Source organism: Saimiri boliviensis, chromosome 9 (assembly GCF_048565385.1).
Source record: "Saimiri boliviensis isolate mSaiBol1 chromosome 9, mSaiBol1.pri, whole genome shotgun sequence".
NCBI lineage: Eukaryota > Metazoa > Chordata > Mammalia > Primates > Cebidae > Saimiri > Saimiri boliviensis.
In genome coordinates this window covers 9,495,131-9,513,748 of record NC_133457.1, presented here as the reverse complement: position 1 = coordinate 9,513,748, position 18,618 = coordinate 9,495,131, and the positions used below count along the sequence as shown (strand labels likewise).

The 18,618-nt window shown below is 41.0% G+C and overlaps 1 protein-coding gene and 1 long non-coding RNA gene across 3 annotated transcripts in view; one reads left to right on the top strand and one right to left on the bottom strand.

Annotated features, from left to right (window-relative positions):
- LOC141585575 (uncharacterized) overlaps window positions 1-18,618 on the top strand; it is a 121,860-nt gene that overhangs the window by 39,840 nt on the left and 63,402 nt on the right. The window lies entirely within an intron of this gene.
- ACP3 (acid phosphatase 3) overlaps window positions 1-18,618 on the bottom strand; it is a 61,901-nt gene that overhangs the window by 11,763 nt on the left and 31,520 nt on the right. For both annotated transcript variants that reach the window (XM_074405455.1, XM_003925077.4), the window contains exons 8-10: window positions 15,877-15,959; window positions 13,100-13,203; window positions 9,471-9,640 (exon numbers count right to left, since the gene is read on the bottom strand). In XM_074405455.1, the coding sequence (XP_074261556.1) occupies window positions 9,471-9,640; window positions 13,100-13,203; window positions 15,877-15,959 (357 nt within the window). The remainder of the gene's footprint in view (window positions 1-9,470; window positions 9,641-13,099; window positions 13,204-15,876; window positions 15,960-18,618) is intronic.

Sequence of the window (18,618 nt, the reverse complement as noted above, 5' to 3'; positions counted from 1 at the left end):
GATTTCACCTGACATTATCATTGTGAAAATGAGGAAAATAAGCAGAGCAATTAGATAATCTTGTTAAGGTTAATAATTGTATTGGGGTTGGGATCTTATCAGTCCCATGATTTTAAAAACCATCTATTTAGCGATTACTTCCAAATATAGATCTCCAGCTCTGACATCTAACTTAAGTGCAAGACTCATATCCAATTGTATGCTTGATATGTTTCTTTAGATATCTAATAGGCTTTTCAATCTCAAGTCCAAAACCGAACTCCTAATCTTCCCATCCTCCTCCCCCACACCAAATCTGCTCTTCCCAGAGCCTTCCCTCATTTCAGTTGATGGAAACGCCCTTCTGTTGGCTTAGGATAAAACTCCTAGAGTCTTCTTTAATTCGTTTATTTTTCTCACACCTTACACTATCAGGGGATCCTATTGGTCCTACCAAAAAATACATCCCAACGCTGACTTTTTTTCTTCTCTGTCACCACCCTGCTTTGAACCACCATCATCTTTTGCTAGGATCACTACAATGGCATCCTAACTTGTTCCCTTCTTTCTATCCTTTCTCTCTCTCTCTTTTTTTTTTTTTTGAAAAAGTCTCACTCTGTCACCCAGGTTGGAGTGCAGTGGTACGATCATGGCTCATGCAGCCTTGATCACCCAGGCTCAAGTGATCCTCCCACCTTACCCTCCCAAGTAACTGCGACTATAGGCATGCACCACCATGCCTGGCTAATTTTTGTATTATTTGTAGAGATGGGGTTTTGTCATGTTGCCCGGGCTGATCTTGAACTCCTGAGTTCAAGTCATCCATCTGCCTCGGCCTCTTAAAGTGCTAGGATTTTAGGTGTGAGCCACACCTGGCCACAATCCTTTTTTTTCTGCCTTCCAGGTTCAAGGGATTCTCCTGCCTCAGCTTCCCAAGTAGCTGCACCACAATGTCTGGCTAATTTTTTTTTGTATTTTTAGTAGAGACGGGGTTTCATTATGTTGGCCAGGCTGGTCATGAACTTGTGACCTCAGGTGATCTGCCCACCACCACCTCCACCTGCCAAAGTGAAAAGCAGAAGAGCATGTTCCATAGGACTGCTGTGACAACACAGCCCATAAAAATAACTAAAAATAAATTTCTAAATATGGAGAGTCAGCCATGAAAATCAATTTTTAAGAATTACTAGTATCTGCCTTCCTCATTTCCATTGAGTCCTTTCTTTCCTTCTTCAATTTCATTTAGTTTCCTTAAACTTATATTAAATCCATCTGCAGTTCTAATGACATTATCTCTCTAAGAAGCATCCTGGTATCATGAGAAAATACTGGACTAAGAGTTGGGAACTTATGAGTTCTAAGTCATTAAAACTAAGAAGTGGTGAGCACCCATGTACCAGATAGGCTGTACTGGGTGCTGAGGTTCATAATCTCTGCCCAACGTCTAGCAGGAGAACCAGATAGATAATTATGAGATAATTCGATAACCAATAAAATGTAGGTGCAAAAGAAATGCTATTGGAACAAAGAGAAAGTTGCAGTCAACAGAGTGTATTTTATTTGAAAGAGAAAGAGTTTGAAAAGTCTTCTGAGAATTGTGCTGGCCTGCAAAGTAAGACTTTGCCATGAGACAGAAAGAGTTTTTAAAGGGCATGTTTGGGACATAATGAGAAGTTACACATGACTAGAGTAAGGCTTCAGGGAGGTGAAATTGAATGTGTAAATGGGGGCCCAGTTTTGTTTGTTTGTTTTTTTGAGATAGGATGTCACTCTGTTGCTCAGGCTAGAAATGCAGTGGTGCAATCACTGCTCACTGCAGCTGCAACCTCCTGAGCCCAGGTGATCCTCCCACCTCAGTTTCCAGGGGTAGCTGGAACCACAGGTATGTGCCACCATGCTTGGCTAATTTTTTTTGCATTTTTGTAGACATGGAGCCTCGCTGTGTTCCCCAGGCTGGTCCTGAACCCTTAGGCTCAAGCGATCCTCCCATCTTGGCCTCTGAAGATGCTGGGATTACACGCATGAGCCACTGTGCCTGGCCAGGGTCCAGTTTTTAGAGTGCTTGGTTTGATATGGGTCAAATGGAAGTCATCAGCAATTATTACATATGGAAGTGATACAGCCCACTCTGTTTAAACAAACAAAAACTGTGGAAAAGATAGGATGGTGGAGATACCTTAGGCCTGATAGAGAGCTATTGAAAATAGCTTTGATAAGACATCAGGGACTTAGAACTGGAATTTTGGCCCTGGAAATGCAGAGGAGGGAATTCAGGAGATGCTCCTGCAGTGGAATTAACAGGCTTTGGTAACAGACTGCATATACTCGTGAGGGAGGAGCTGTGGCAAAGGCAATCTCATGGCTTTTTGTTTGGGTAACTGTGGGATTGAGACAGGTTATTATCTTAATAGAGACTATCAGTAGGCAGCTTGACAAAACAGGTCAAGAATTCTACAGTTAGATGTGGAAATAAGGATTGTAGACCATAGAAGACAGAGGCTTGGGTATACTGGCTCATACTAAGTGTAGAGTGAGGAACCCAAGAACAAAGGAAAGACTCAGGAGAGTGCACGTGCTTTCTCTCCCTGTGATGCTTATTTATTTATTTATTTTTAAATGATGTGCTCTTTTGTACTATGAAATATTTCAGGAGTTTGGCAGAGCAGTGTCCTAAACACTGAGAAAAGAGAGCATGATCAATTCTATCTTACTACAAAGAGATCTAGTACAGGTAATGACTGAAAAGAATCTTCTTAAGACAAAAAGCCAATTACAGCATCTGTCTTCTGCCTAAAACCTTTCCGTGATCACAGCTGCTCAACTTGACCTATGGAGCACTTAATGCTTGCCTCTGTGGCCTCTGCTCTCCTCACATTCGCTAAACTTTTTCCAGTTCCTAAAGTGCTCTATGCTTCCTTTAGCCTCTTGGCCTTTATACATTCTCCTCTTTTGTCTGTAACATCCTCCCCTCTCCTCACCTTCGTTCACCTGCTTAGTACCTTTTCTCCTTCAGGTTCCAGTTTGAACATCACTCCTCCAAGAAGCCTTCTCTAACCCATTAGGCTAATTGCCTCTGCTGTGTTTTCTCCTGTATGCCCTTCATCGTAGAATTTACTGTACTTTGCTCTTAAGGCTAATTTAATTATTTATCTCCTTGTCCACCCCTCCTTCCCCCACAAGGTCTGCAAGCCACATGGGGACAGTCTTCTCGTCTGCTGCTATTTACTCAGCAAGCTTAATGCTTGATACTTAGGAAAATATTGAGTACATAATAGGTTCTCAGTAAATCTATTGCTTATTAAATATTCAGATATCTTGACCCACCAACCCTGTTTTTGGAAATTGGTCTAAGAAAATACTATGTAAGACACTGTGGAATGAAAGTACGTATGACGGTAGAAACAGGGTGTTGGAAAGTGTTAGGCTTGAATTCTGACCCTGTTACTTGTGGCTTGAATCCTGACCCTATTAGTCTGAGGTTCAGTTTTCTTCTCTGTAAATTGGGGGTGTTAATAGCTGCTTCACAAGGAAAGAAAGGCCACTGAGTTAGACACTGATGGGTTTTGAAAGAGAAGTTGCCCCCCCAAAAAAAGAGAGATGATGGAAGGGTAGACATATTTTACAGAATAATTAAGGCATAAAAAGGATGTGAGAAAAGAGTACAAGAACATATAAATCATTAGTTCAAGAAAATTGAGATTGAGGAGAGTGAGGTGAAATAAGCCCTTGAGGGTGTTTTGATGAGAGGATATTTGGGCATTTTCATAGTAGAAGGGAAGGAGCCAGTGCAGAGGAAGAGAGTGAAGTTAGCCAAGAGATTCACTGAGGTCCTTAGGAGACTGTGGAGATGGGCTCACACACACAGTGAGGTCAGCCCACATGGGGGGAATGTGGTTTCCTGAGGGACAGCAGCAAAGGAAGGTTTGAGCTACTGAGATATTTTTGATGTTATGAGAGTAGAACTTAAAGGAGTTATCAATGGATTATCTTGCTTATAAGAATAAAAAAACAAAATGGAATAAGACAGTTGGGAAAAACAGGCCTTCCTGCAGAGAGTAGGAAAAGTAGGGGTGAATACATTTACCACGAAACGTTGAGAGACCCAGTGAGGGTGGAATGAAATGTCAACATTCATCATTTGAAACGGTGACAATAGGCTTGGATTTTTGTTTGCTTCAGCTTTACTTACAGATCAGAATTGAAAAACCATGTGACTGACTTGATAGAGGCTTAGCTATTGGTGTGGTGATCAGTGTATGGGATAGGTCAGCATTATGGCTGTCAGAATTGCCTAGATTTAGGGCAGGAGTGGAGGGAGGAGCAAATTGGAACATACCAAAGCAAGTTGCCAATGTCTTTAGCAAATGATGAGATATATCCTGAGAAACTGAAGATAATGGCAGTAAGACTGAGGAAACAGGTGTTATAATCAGATGGCCTCATCTCTGAGAGAGGAGCAGTGCTGGATGGGACATCATTGAACAAGGGCTTTTAATAGCAATGGAGGAACATGAGAATTGCAAAGCAACTGTGCTGAAAACAGAGGTCACGTAATACAGACATGTTGTCACATTTGTATGTGTATATGATCAGTGATTGGGTCTCTGTATACTTTTGAGGCTCATTCATAGCTTCTCTCTCTTAGTTGTAAATCAGCTGAGTTTCAGGCTTCTGACCTATGAGCCCAGCCACAAGGAAGTCAGGCTAAGTATGCAGGGCCGAACATGTGTTCAATTAGCAAATATTGATTGAAGGCACAAAGTTTTAGGCATTATCTACTGGCTAAAGACTTAAAGAGGAAAAATGTATGGATCCTGCCTTTAAGAAACTCAAGGTTGAATCTTGGGGATATGTATTTGTACTGTAGATTCTCAGCTTTACAAAGATAATGAGAGAAAACTGGAACTTCCCACTGTTAAGTCTCCTTCTTGTGACACAATTAAAGAGTTGGCCATGGAGATAGCGGGTAGGAGAGCACTAGTGAAGAAAGTCTGAATGTGTCAGTAAAATTTTGGAATTAAAGAAGCAGTTTGACAAATTTTGTTATTTTCAAATAATATGCTATGGCCTTAGACATGCATTTTCTAGCAAAGACTCTGGTGAATTTAATTGATATGATGTGGAATCTGGCTAAATGAGCCTACTAGCACTAGCTAAAAACACTGCTTACAGTTATGGGTGGAATTTCATGGTGGAACTCCCTACTCTAAGGAGTAGGGTTGTGAAGTATCTTGTATATACAGGACATATCCTATATTTAATGATTTTGTCCTGCTTCCTGTATTGCCTTTTTCAGAACATCCTAAGTGTACTGTATTCTGTTTTTTGTTTTTTTCAGTGAATTACAGAAATTTGGCAGTTAGAGCCATTTGTCAAATGTATCTAGGCATCCTGTACTTTTATTTGATAGATTTGGTGGCCCAACTAATGAGCCACCCAAACCCTACAATCTTCCATGTTTCAGCCTTCTCTGTAGTATCTCTCTTCTAAGGTGAGTGGCTATCCAGCCTAACAGGCACTCTTACCTCAGGAGTTTCCCAACACTGAGTGACAATCTGTCTCCCTGAAATTTTTACCTGCAGCCCCTAACATCCCTCTTTAAGATCATACTGAATAAATGTAATCCTTTACAGAAGTTCAGGTATTGAACTTACTGCATTAGAGGCCACCTCATGTCATAGATTCTTTTTTTTTTTTTTTTTGAGACGGAGTTTCGCTCTTGTTACCCAGGCTGGAGTGCAATGGCGCGATCTCGGCTCACCGCAACCTCCGCCTCCTGGGTTCAGGCAATTCTCCTGCCTCAGCCTCCGGAGTAGCTGGGATTACAGGCACGCGCCACCATGCCCAGCTAATTTTTTGCACCTTTAGTAGAGACGGGGTTTCACCATGTTGACCAGGATGGTCTCGATCTCTTGACCTCGTGATCCACCCGCCTCGGCCTCCCAAAGTGCTGGGATTACAGGCTTGAGCCACCGCGCCCGGCTCATAGATTCTTAACAAGCTTTTGATGAGCCCAAACCAGTGGTATGCTGGTAAGATTTGTGCCATTTAATTTCTTTGGTGAAAATACTTCTGCCGCATTGGAGATGCCCAAGTGAAGTTGCTGAACTGAGAGTTGGGAACTGATGTGCACATTCCACTCTTGAGATCTGGATGAGTGGACTGCAGCATATCAACCCTTACATGTTTCTTTTCATTAAAATTTTTTGCTGCTTAATCATATTTCACTCTACCTGAATATTAAGTTGTTACCTGTGTTTTGAGGGAAAGAATTCTACATATATACCACAGGTAGATTTGACAAGACTATGGAGAATGAAGGAGAAAGTAGGGTGAAAAATAACTCGTAACTTACTAGGTATTGCTGTTCAACAGGCTAAGCAAGAGTAGCTTAAGGGAGAAAAGATAACAAATTTATATATTAATTGGGCAAATATTTATTGAGCACCAGTCCATCCCTGGCACAGACACTCCTAGGTATTGAGGACAGATAGAGCAGGGAACACATCAGATAAAATCCTTGTGGTGCTGATGTTTTCTCTTTTCAGAAATGGCCCCTTGAATAACTCTCTGTGGGACTCTCTTTGGAGTCTGAACTTTCTGATGAGTAATCTCCTCTTCTTTCCAGCTTCAAGGCATAGGACATTTGATAAATGCCTTTCTAGTACCTTGGACCACACCATAAAAGCCCTCCATCCAAACTGATTTTTTTTTCTTGAGACAAAGTCTCACTCTGTTGCCCAGGGTGGAGTGCAGTGGTGCGATCTCAGCTCACTGTAACCTCCGCCTCCTGAGTTTAAGCAATTCTCCTGCTTCAGCCTCCCAAGTATCTAGGATTATAAGCATGCACCACCACACCCAGCTAATTTTTGTATTTTTAGTATAGATGGGGTTTTGACATGATGATCAGGCTGTTCTTGCATCCCTGATCTCAGGTGATCTTCCTGTCTCAGTCTCCCAAAGTGTTAGGATTACAGGTGTCATAATCAGATGGCCTCATCTTTGAGGGAGGAGCGGTGCTGGATGGGACATCACTGAACAAGGGCTCTTAATAGCAATGATGGAACATGAGAATGCCAAAGCAACTGTGCTGAAAACAGAGGTCAAGGGCTCTTGACCACCGTGCCTGGCCTCAAATTGATTTTACCTAGTGCAGTTGCTAGCTTCTGTAGAAAAGCCTTCCCTGACCTACCTACCTTCCCCACTTCAAATCTGGGTAACTCTTGTTCCCACAGCAACCTGTGTAGTCATAAGACATAGCCCTGGTTTTTCTGTGCTATATGGTATGTATCTCTACTTTCCTAGCATATTGTGTACTTCCTGAGGGTGTTTCCTCAGCAAATTCCATCTTAAATAGATGAGGCAAAGCCATCCACAGCTTTTCCTTTAACTGAAGTGGAAAAGTCCAAACTATATTTTCAATGTAAAATGTTCATTTAAACCAGTCAAATTATTTTACTTTTTATTAACATTTTCCCTCTTATTATATTAAAACAAAAACCCCAACACAAAGGGAGGTCCTGAAATCTGCCTAGAGGAATTTTATTCTAATTAAACACGCAACATATATTTTTCAAAGTTCATTATAAAGGCAATGCTTTTGAACTTCCTAATAATGACTTTATTCTGTTTTACATTTGGCTCACTGTTAGAAGACAGTTACAAGCATAGACAATGGATCCAAGGACAAGCATTTACTTGGGAAGGAAGTAACACAAAGAAGCGTATCAATTGATGTCTTTGTCAGTCATTCTGTAACCAATCAGGAGCAGGGACAGCTTTGCTCTAGCTTCTGGCATCCAGTAAAAACCATCTCTAGAAACCATCTCATCTTTATCTGTAATGGTAGTAGAGCACTGTGTTCTCTAGACGTGTAGATCTGCCACATGGCAAAGCTATAAGACTCTTAAGAATGCCATTTGAACATGATTTTTTTCTTGCAAAGTGAGCAGTTTCAGCAGGACCTGTAAGTTTGCTTACGTTTTCTGAAGATACCAGCATTAAAGGCTTAAACATTCCTTTTGTCCTCCTAACAGATTTCATAACCACACTCTAAAAATTCCAGTAAGTTTTGAACTTGGAGGCACTTAGCACATAATTACATTTTTAATTTTGTTTCAGTCTGATATGTAACACTTCCTTCTTTCCTTTTTGGTAGAGACAGGGTTTCACTATGCTGACTAGGCTGGTCTTCAACACACTAGGCCTAAAGTGATTGTGCTGCCTGAGCCTTCCAAAGTGCAGGGATTATAGGTGTGAGCCACTGTGCCTGGCCTATACCTCCTTTCTTACGTCAACTTTATTTTTATTTGTTTATTTATTATTTTTTTGAGGCAGGGTCTCACTCTATTGCCCAGGCTGGAGTATAGTGGTTCACTCTTGGTTCACTGTAGCCTCCACCTCTGGGGCTCAAGTGATCCTCCTGCCCAGCAAATCGTGGGACTACAGGCACACACCACAATGTCCATCTAATTTTTTATATTTTATGTAGATACAAGGTTTCACTATGTTGTCCGGGCCGATCTTGACCTCCTGAGCTCGAGTCATCTGCCTGCCTTGGCCTCCCAAAATGCTGGGATTATAGGCGTGAGCCACCATGCCTGTCCTTAAGTCAACTTTAGAGTCTACATCTCTTATCACTGGAGCTTCTAGAAAACTCCATCATGTGGTTCTCTCTTCCCTGATGTGTTGTGACCAAGTATCTTGTTCTCATCAGATGACATATTTGCTGTGATGTATATACTTCAAGAGCTGCTATATGTATTACATGCATCAAATCTTTCTGTAAAGTTTGATTTTTGTTTCTTTAAAAGGAACATACATGTCCTAGGACCAAGGGACACAAAAAGGTTTTCATTTTTAGTTCTGTAGCCGTGTATATTTTAACAGAACTATAAATACAGATAGTAGCAGTTTTCCAGTGAAGAAAACTTTCCAGATGTCTCCACTGTATCTCCTTTCTTTGCCTCTCCTTGAGAGAAGGCTGGAACTGATGGGTAAATTTGCTCATTAGCCTATTCACATCTTTCCTTCTTGCTCCCACCCTAGATTGTGGGTTTTTTTGAAATCTGCTCTACTTCATACATTTAAAGAATAGCCTCACCTAATCCTGCTCAAGCAAAATCTTACAGTCCTTAAATAAAAATGGTCCTGTGTGGCCAGTCATATAGTTCATGACCACTCCATGAACTTTGTCCTAAGTTTTATCTCTCATTATATTTTGGCACTGACACCTCTTTACATTAACACTGAACAACAACAAAAAAATACTGAGCTAAGTTTTATGGCAAGTGGGGGTAGGGCCAGGTGAAGAGGTAGGAATTGCCTGAAGTTGGGGGTCTGTAAAACACAATTATCACCGAAAGCTCATTTTCCTCAAAGCTGGGGGTAATGGCTAAAGTACATTCTCAAAGCATGATCTGCCCTGAGAAAGGGCAGCTACTCATTCTGCAGAGATCTCTGTGCACACTAATCTGTACTGTCCTGTGTACCTTGATGGCTGCTTGTGATCATACACTCCGTGGACCAGTCTTGAGGGATCACAGGGGCAACCAGCTCAGCAAACCTCTCCAGAGGACAGCTGGGGCTGCAACCAGGTAGGATTAGGGGATATGGCTCGTGCTGCGTCTCATTCCGATAGTACATCTCCACAAAGTACTCCCTGGCAGAGAAAAGTAGAGGAGAAAGCTCTGTTAGTTCTGTGTTGTTGAACTGCCACTGAATTTCTTTCCACCTGGACTATTACATGCTGGTTGAGGGACTAATGGAAAGACTTATGGGAACTGGGAGATTTTAGTCAATTTAGGTGTGTAAATGGCGAGACTGGGGCAGGCAGGACAGATTTGTAGGGTGGAACAGGAGGGCTGGTTTGTTAGGGATAGGGACATAGGAGGTAGGCACCAGAATGCTAAATCATAGGTGGTGAGAAGTGATGGTTGCAGGGAGCTGAGTGTGACTTTGAGCCTTTGGATAAGTGAGAAGCAGGTGAGGGTGTTGGGTTTTCCTTCTCCTCCTCCCTTCTTTTTAGGCTTCTCATGTGCTCCTTTTTTTTCTTTTCTTTTTTCCTACTTGAATAGTTATTTCAGTCCTTCTTCTGAATGTATCTCCCCTCTCTTTAACTAGGCCACAAATATGGAACTGAATAACATAAAACATATATGCTTGAATGTACAGCAAGACCTTATCAGAAAATTATCCATCAGAAAAAAGCTGTGGGTATGTGTCCAAGTCCTTACATTGTGTCATGTTAAGGAGGGCTGTCTCAATGCTTTATCTCAAAAAATAAGGTACTATTTGAGATGGTCCAATGGCATAGACTAACCTCAATTCAACCAGCATGAGTTGCTTATGGAATCCGTTTGCCAATCAAGGAGGCAGGAGGGGAACTCAAGTAAAATTTAGTGATCATTGTTTTGATGGTAACCTTACAATGGCAACTTTTGGGTGTCATTATAAACAAGCCTTTTAAAATGTCACTTTAAAAAGCCATATAAACATAGTAACTGCAAATATTCACTTATTATATATCTATAAAACTTTTAAAAACTTCCTTAATATTATATGAGTGGGTACTTCTATCTTAGAATAACTTTTTCAGTAACAGCATCTTCTGTCTTAAGATGATAAGGCCTAGATGTCCAATACTTCATCAAACTCCATTATTCTCTTCCCATAGAACTGAATTATGGCTCAGAAGTGACACATTTCCAAGACTCCCTTGTACCTAGGTGGGACCAAGTCACTAATTTTAGCCAACAGAAAGCGAACAGAAATGATGTGTCCCTTTTAGGCTGAAGTAGTTGATAAACAGGTTGCTGCCTCCATCCTTCCATTCCTTTCCACAAGCTGCCTGCAAGTGAGCACAGCACTCTTGAAACTATAGGGAATGACAACGTGTGAATCACATCTGTTGACCAACGACACCTGCACTGTACTGTTAGATAAGTGTGAAATTAATTTTCACTGAGTTAAGCCTTCAAGAATCTGAGGTTCATCTGTATAGAAGACAAAATTACCCTTATCAGTGAATATATCTGGGAAACAATTTTTAAAAGACTCAAAATTAGCTTTAGTGTTGAAGACACAAGCTAAAGATGCATACAAAGAGTTTAGATAAAAACATTTTATAAAATATAAAAGTGAAAGCAGTATTAACTTAATGATTTTATATAGTCTACAATTTTAAATCTCTGTATCTAACCCAAAATTAAATCTTAAAAGAATATTTATGGCTATGTTTTCTACAACCTGAACAGTTTACATATTTAAGATGGTTGGAAGTCTAAAACATTCTTCCTTTCTGTCTCTCTCCATATCTTCTCATAGGAAAATGTGAGACTACCTCACAGTCAGGATCACCTCATAAGCAGGCTTATACAGAATTTGTTGACTTAAAGCCTCCTTGTTTCTAATTTAAAAGCAATCAAATTTAACCTTTGATATTTCCCTGGAGTGCTAATAAAAGAAATCCTAATATAACAAATTGGAATTGACCTTTACGACGTCCTTGGTTAATTTTTTCTGTATGTCACTGCCTTTCATTTGAAGAAATACTACATAGTTGATTTGTGATATAGATTTAACTCAGGGTGTTAAGAGAAGGAATTCAGTGGAAGAAAATGCTTCTGTGCACTAAGAAAGCAAGCTCCAGACCCCTGGGGTCCAGAAACCAGAGAACAGGGAGGAACAAGTAGAGTCAGCAGCTTCTCTTGTCTTATCCCAAAGGAGATAGTGCCTGCCACTGGAGCTGATCTTGGAATTTAGTTGACTTATTAACTCTGTGCCCAGAGTTGGCCTTCTAAAGGGCAGACTTGTGCTGGGCTTGTTATTAAGAGAGGGTTTTATGTCTCTAGTCCTTTCATTCTCATTTTCTGCTCTATTTGGTCAATCTTCATTTTGTGGGTCTCACTTCTCCACTCTGACTCTAGATATTTGAGAGCAAGATTAACTAAGACCACATTTTAGTTCTAGTTCACTGTGCCTGGCACCCAGTTAGAGGTTCAGTATAGGATGTATCTACCCCTCCCCAGCTGTGCAGAACTGACTTTCTTTCTAAGCAGTGAAGATATTGGTTGAGAATGAGGTCTCCGTGCTGTTACTTTTTTACTCTACAAATTCAGGGGCCAGAAAGCTACATCCCAGACTACAAAATTTGCAAAATGAAATACAGGGCCCATTGTTTAAAAACTATTACAATTTAAAGATGGCAACAGCAGATCATTAAAACCAGCATGGCCTCTTTTGAGCACAGATCCCCATGTAACTGCACAGTCAGGTTGGTGTGCAGCTATTCTGAATGCCTGAGGGAAGGGCAAAGTAGATCTCCCTGATCAACCCTGAAACAAACTCTGGGGTCATTGCCTTAACTCAGTCCTTTCCTTGCTCTTATTCCACTAATAATATCCCATAAAGTCTGGCGACTTGTCCCAAACACGTCCTTCTCCTCCTCCCAATGAGAATGCCATTGCCACCACAGATAAACATTTTTTGGTATGACCTTGGCTGTGATAATCAATTCTTTCCAGTTTTTCCAGGACATTCCTAGTTTTAGCAATGAAATTCACATGTTCTGAAAACACCGGATTTCATGGGTCAGTTCTGGGTGAACTGGGAATTTGGCCACTCTAACTTTGACTCATGTATGGGTTCAAGCTAAGCCGTGGTCGTCTGGGGAGGACCACACCATGTTACAAAGACGTAAACACCAGTTAGAAGTTGTACTTTAATAATCTTTACTTGTGTACATGAATCATCAGAAGTTGAATGAATATGCTGGAATTATTTAATTGAAAAAATTATATAACCATCAATAAATTTTTCTCTTGCCAAATATATATGCAATACATGCATACTTCTTAGAATACCTTAACCTTTTAAAAAATGTAATTTCTGTTGCGTAGGCTATTTCTCAAATTTTTCATCTACTGTGTATGTTATTTTCCAATAAAAGTCTTCATGAAAAAGAAAAAAGAGACATGACTAGCATCCTATTACTATCATTCTTCCCTTTGGATACAAAACCAAATCAAAGACAAACAGGCATACAACCATTAACCCAAAATAATAATAATGAAACCTAAGGTCCAGTGATACTGGTTTTGAAAGGCACTTCGTCACTTACCCCTTCTCAAAGTACAATTCCATCAAGTGGCAAGAAGCATAGGGAGGAAGGAGTCCGTTGTAAATATCTAGTGCCATCTGTAGGCCACTCACAGTAGTGTCATGCTATAGAGATTTGAAACAAATGATTTTATCACCTGTTCAGATTCACATTCAATAGGTATGAAGCACTTGTAGAGCACCATGATGGCTTCTAATTCAATTACATTTCCCATGCGCCCCGCCATGGCTTCATAAGTAGGGAAAGAAATAACTAATTTTGGTTGAGCATCAGCTGTGTGCGAGGCAGTATGATTTAGATATGTATCACTATTTCCATTTAAAAATGAAGAAATTGGTCAGGTGTGGTGGCTCATGACTGTAATCTCAGCACTTTGGGAGCCTGAGGTGGTTGGATCACTTGAGGTCAGGAGTTTGAGACCAGCATGACCAACATGGTGAAACTCCATCTCTACTTAAAAAAAAAAAAAAAAAAAAAAAAGGTGGGCATGGTGGTGCGGACCTGTAATCCCAGCTACTCCGGAGGCGGAGGCAGGAGAATCCCAGGAGGCAGAGGCTGCAGTGAGCTGAGATGCCACCACTGCACTCAGAGGGCAACAAGCAAGATTCCATCTCAATAAAATTTTTAAAAAAATTTAAAAATAATAAAAGATGAAGTTGAGACCCAGGGAAATCAAGCAACTTGCCTAATGTCATATAACCCCGAAACAGAAGAAAGTAAAAGTAAATTTGAATCAAGTTTCCTTAAGTGCTGTGCCTTTTTGAAATATTTTGAAATACATTAATGCTAGATTATATTTTTCCATAGATTAGCATCATCTGTGATTTAAAGTTGTGGAAGAATATACGAGGTTTAAATGTTTAGGGAAGATAAAATACAAGGAAGTACAGGGTGCAATTTAAAAATAATTGTAAAGCTAAATGTTTACCCCAGAATGGCTGGAAGGTACAGGGGAGTGGTTTTCAGTCTCCTTTCTGCCACTAATTAGTGATCTAATCTTAGGCAGTCCTCAACTTCCATATCTACAAAATTGGAATAACATTTGGCTGCCTAACCTGTGTGTGCACATATTCAAAAGGGCCTAGAAGTAAACTAATAGAGAAAAAAAAGGAGCTATGGATATGACATGCTGGAAGTCACACCACAAGTTAAAACTAGAAATCAGATTAACCACTAGAAAAACTGGCAGAATTGACTAATTCCAGGCCTACCTGAGGCTGTTTCCCTAGTCCATACCATTTAGGGCTCCTGGTAATAGACAAATTTCTCTGTATCTTCAGTCACCTCTTTTACCTTCTTGCATAAATGAAAAACATGGCTTGCTTTCTCTAGCCACAGCTGAGAAACATTTCATCATGGAGACATGAGTGAGAGGAGTCATCATGCTATGTCCTGTTTCCCTGCTCATCCCAGACTCCATGGGTAGCTATTTGAATGTATAATGCAATTGTAGAATTTGCCCCCAACACTGTGTCTCTCCCTGGCTTCTCCAAGATGAAAGCCCGTTCTAAGATCTCTCGCTCTCTTTTATTTCTACTCCAAAATGTAGCTCTAACTTTGAGTTGCAGTCCTTCTTCCCTTTCCTCCTTCTATTTCCCTTTGCCATCTGGAGTTTTCTGCTTGGATGCCCCATGGTATTTCAAACCCATTATCAAATCAGTACATTTACCTGGTCCAAGACCACCTCCTTCCTGCCACTGAGAACTGAAAACCTGCCTTCATCTGGGGCTTCACCTTCCCCATCATTGCCCTCCACCCACTTCCAATTCATCACTGAGAATGCACACTCAGCTTTTCTTGTAACCTGTCTCACCTCTTTTCCTATCCTCTTGTTTCCCTAATTTTAGGGAATTTTTTAGGCCACACCCTCATTTTTCTAGACAATCACAAAAGCTTTCTACACCATATCCTGTTCCCAACATCCAGTCATGCTACAAAATAATTAATTTCCAAAATGCTGCTCCTATCCTGTCACCCCTGCCCTGCCTTCCCTGAGCAAACACTGTCAGGGGGTTCTCCCTAGCTTCCTTGCTTCTTTCTACAACTAAACAAAGAAGCAACATGACAAGATGGCCCTACAGCTGCCATCCAGCATAAACTTCTGACACTCTATATAGGGGCTATCTAAAAACTTTCTGTAATGATGGAATGTTGTGTATCTGTGCTGTCTAATTCAGTAGCCACTGACTATGTGTGGCCATTGAACACCTGAAATATGGCTAACATAACTGAGGGACTTAATTTTTCATTCTACTTAATGATTAATATAAATATAAATAGCTACTTGTGGTTACTGGGTTCCATATTGAGCAGCACAGTTAGCATCCACTAATTTGGTACCACCTTTTCCACGCAACATTACTGTCCTTCCACCTCTGTCCTGATAATTCACTTTCTTTGTCCTATACACTAGTGAGGAGCACTTACTAACCCCTTTCATCTTGATGTGTTGGATGTGCTACCTTGTCCCAGAAGCTTTTCTGTTTCTCTTCTCCACCTTCTTGGGACACAAGGGATGGCTAGCTTGTCTGAGGTGCCAAAGCACTTGGCTGAATGGCGTTTCCATACTGTTTTGTATGGTGTTTATATTTGTCTTCTTGTTAGTATTAGATTATAAATTCCTTAAAGGCCAGAATGATGCATTTAATTCTAAAAGCTTTGTGTAAGTGCCTACCACATACAAGGTGATGGGAAGATGAAGATAAAGATGAGGTCCCATGCACCAAGAGATCACACACTTGAACAAGTAGATGTTAAATGAAGACAAAAATACTTACTGCAGAATACATGATAAGTTTTTTGTAGTTTGGCATCTCAGTTGCTGTCTTCATGTGATTGAGGATTTCATTGACCAGGACACCTTAAAGGAGATAAATCAATAACTAAGCTGAAGCAAACATAAGCTTCTATTTTGGTTCATTAGCTTTTTGTCAATTCATAATTGGAGACTGTCCCTGCCATGCCTTAAGAAGAGGGACAAAGATCTACTTTTGTTGAGCATCTGCTCTGTGTTAGATAGTGTGATTTACATACTTTTTTCTTTAACTGAGTCCTACATCTCAACCCTCATTTATAGGTAAGGAATCTTAAGTTCAGAGATATTAAGTGACTCACACAGCCAGGTAAGGAAAGCTGGATTGGCACACTAGGACTCTACCATATCAGGCTTTGTTAAAGGTCTGGTTAGGAGGCTGATAAGCTTGGATGGAACTTCAGATGGCTTTTTCAGATCATAAAAGAGAATTTTTAGCCCATGTTCTTCTCCAGAGCAGACCTGAAATGACAGCACGGCAGGTACACCTCTGTTTTCACCCCTCTTGCTTCTACTCTCTGGCAGTCAAACCTGAGGGAGGCCATGGGAGAAAGCAGCTCTCTGGATGTTTGTACAGGTCTGTGGACCATTTCTCCAAGTTACCCTAGATGTCACTACTGGGGGGACAGCCAGCATCTTTAGCTTTCATTTGAGGTTCTGTCTTCAGTAGAGGAAATGTTTTGCTCTTTACATCTAACTGCTGTTGCTGCTGAGCTGGTGAAAGGCAGATGCAGAGCTTGCGGACTTTATCCTGTTTGTAGGCACTGAAGGCAGTGAGGTACCTTGTGGTGCCAAAACAGATCCTGTTTTAAGGATAAGTTGCTTCAGAGATGTCTATAACCATCTGGTGTGTCTGTTGGTCTCTTTACCCTGCATGTGCTCTCCTGGCTTGAGAATGACCAGTGCAGGGGTGTGGGGTGGGGGTGGGGGGCGGGCAGCGGGGGGGGGGGATGGAGGGGGAAGGGGAGAGAGAGAGAGAGAGAGTTTTGTAATGAGCAGGCCACTGATATTAACAGATGGACTATAATCTCAGGTTCTGTAGTCCACTCAGCAAACACATACTGAACAGCTATGATGGGCCAGATACTTATGCTAGGAGAATCAGACCTGGTCCCTGCCCTCTAAAAACTCGTAACATAGTAAGAAGAGACAGGTCTGTACACCAGTAAGTATAAAAAAGGGTTAATTAAGGAGGTAGGTGATCTGCTCTTTCTGTAGATGCTGGAATTTCCTTGAGGATGAACAGGAAAATCTGATGTACATGTCTAACAGGTCTAAATCCCTTCATCTCAGAGAGGGTTGCCCTGTGGAATGCAGTAAGGACTTTAGCTTGATTAGCATGCCATGTTGGTGCTAAACTCTGTGGCCAAGCTCTTGGGATCCCTGACAGACACCTACAATCAGCAACTTGCCCTTTGTCAGCAAGTGCCTTTTGTTCGGGCTGCAGTTCTGGTAATGAATATATCAATTCTTAGTTCTGGGATGATTACCCTCTTGTCACAGGATTGATTAGGGATGACTATCATGATTCTCCTCAGGCTCTGGCACACCAATATTCTGTTTTATAAGTGGGGAAACTGAGGCTCAGAGTGGCTCAGCAACTTAATCAGGTTATACAACTTGTAAGCAGATAAGGAGGGCTTTAAATCTAGCATGTCCTACTTCAAAATCCTTATTTGTAATTATTAGCCCACACTATAGTGGAAAGCTAGCTTTGAAGTTATGTGTTGTATCCTTTACTAAATCTTCATAAACTAGACAACATATCATTGATCTGAAGATATAAACTTTGCTTCCTTCACTTCTAGTCCTCAGTAGAGGTTGGCAAACTTTTTCTTTAAAAGACCAGAGAGTAAATGTCTTAGGCTTTGTGGGTTACAAAATCTGTTGCAGCTACTCAACTCTGTGTTGGTAGCATGAAAGCAGCAATAGACAATATATAAATGAATGAGTGTGGCTGTATTTCAATAAAACTTTATTTACAAAACCAGGTAGTGGGCTGGATTTGGGATATAGGCAGTAGTTCGTCAACCTCTGGCCTAGAGCAAAAAGAGCTCTCTTTCCACTGATATGACCAGCCATATGGTCCTAAATTTGCCTCAGGGACTTTTTTGGAGTGTGTGTGTGTGTGTGTGTGTGTGTGTGTGTGTGTGTTACTGAACAGTGTCATTCCTGAAGTTAAGTGATGAAATAAAAATTCCAGACTGAGAATAGTAGTTCATGCCTGTAATGCTGGCACTTTGGGAGGCCAAGGTGGGAGGATCGCTTGAGCCCAGAAGTTTAAGACTAGCCTGGGCAACATAGGAAGACTCCGTCTTTGCAAAAAATTAAAAAAAAAAAAATAGCTGGGCATGGTGATACACACCTATAGTCCTAGCTATTTGAGAGGCTGAGGTGGGAGGATTGCTTGAGCCTGGGAGGTCAAGGCTACAGTGAGCCGTAATCATGCTGCTGCAAGCCTGGAGGACAGAGCGAGACCCTGTCTCAAAAACAAACATACAAACGAACAAAAAATAGAAAGAAACAAAAACAAAACAAACTAACAAAGAAAACCTGCAAAGGTCAGAAGATGGCCCTGATGTTTCCACACCATTCTTTGTCACCTGGACAATGTGGGTTTTCTGTGCAGGACTGTGTTCAGCTGTGTCATCATTCAACAAGCATGTAGCTGACCAATCTCTCTTGCCTACCGAGATCTGAACAATAG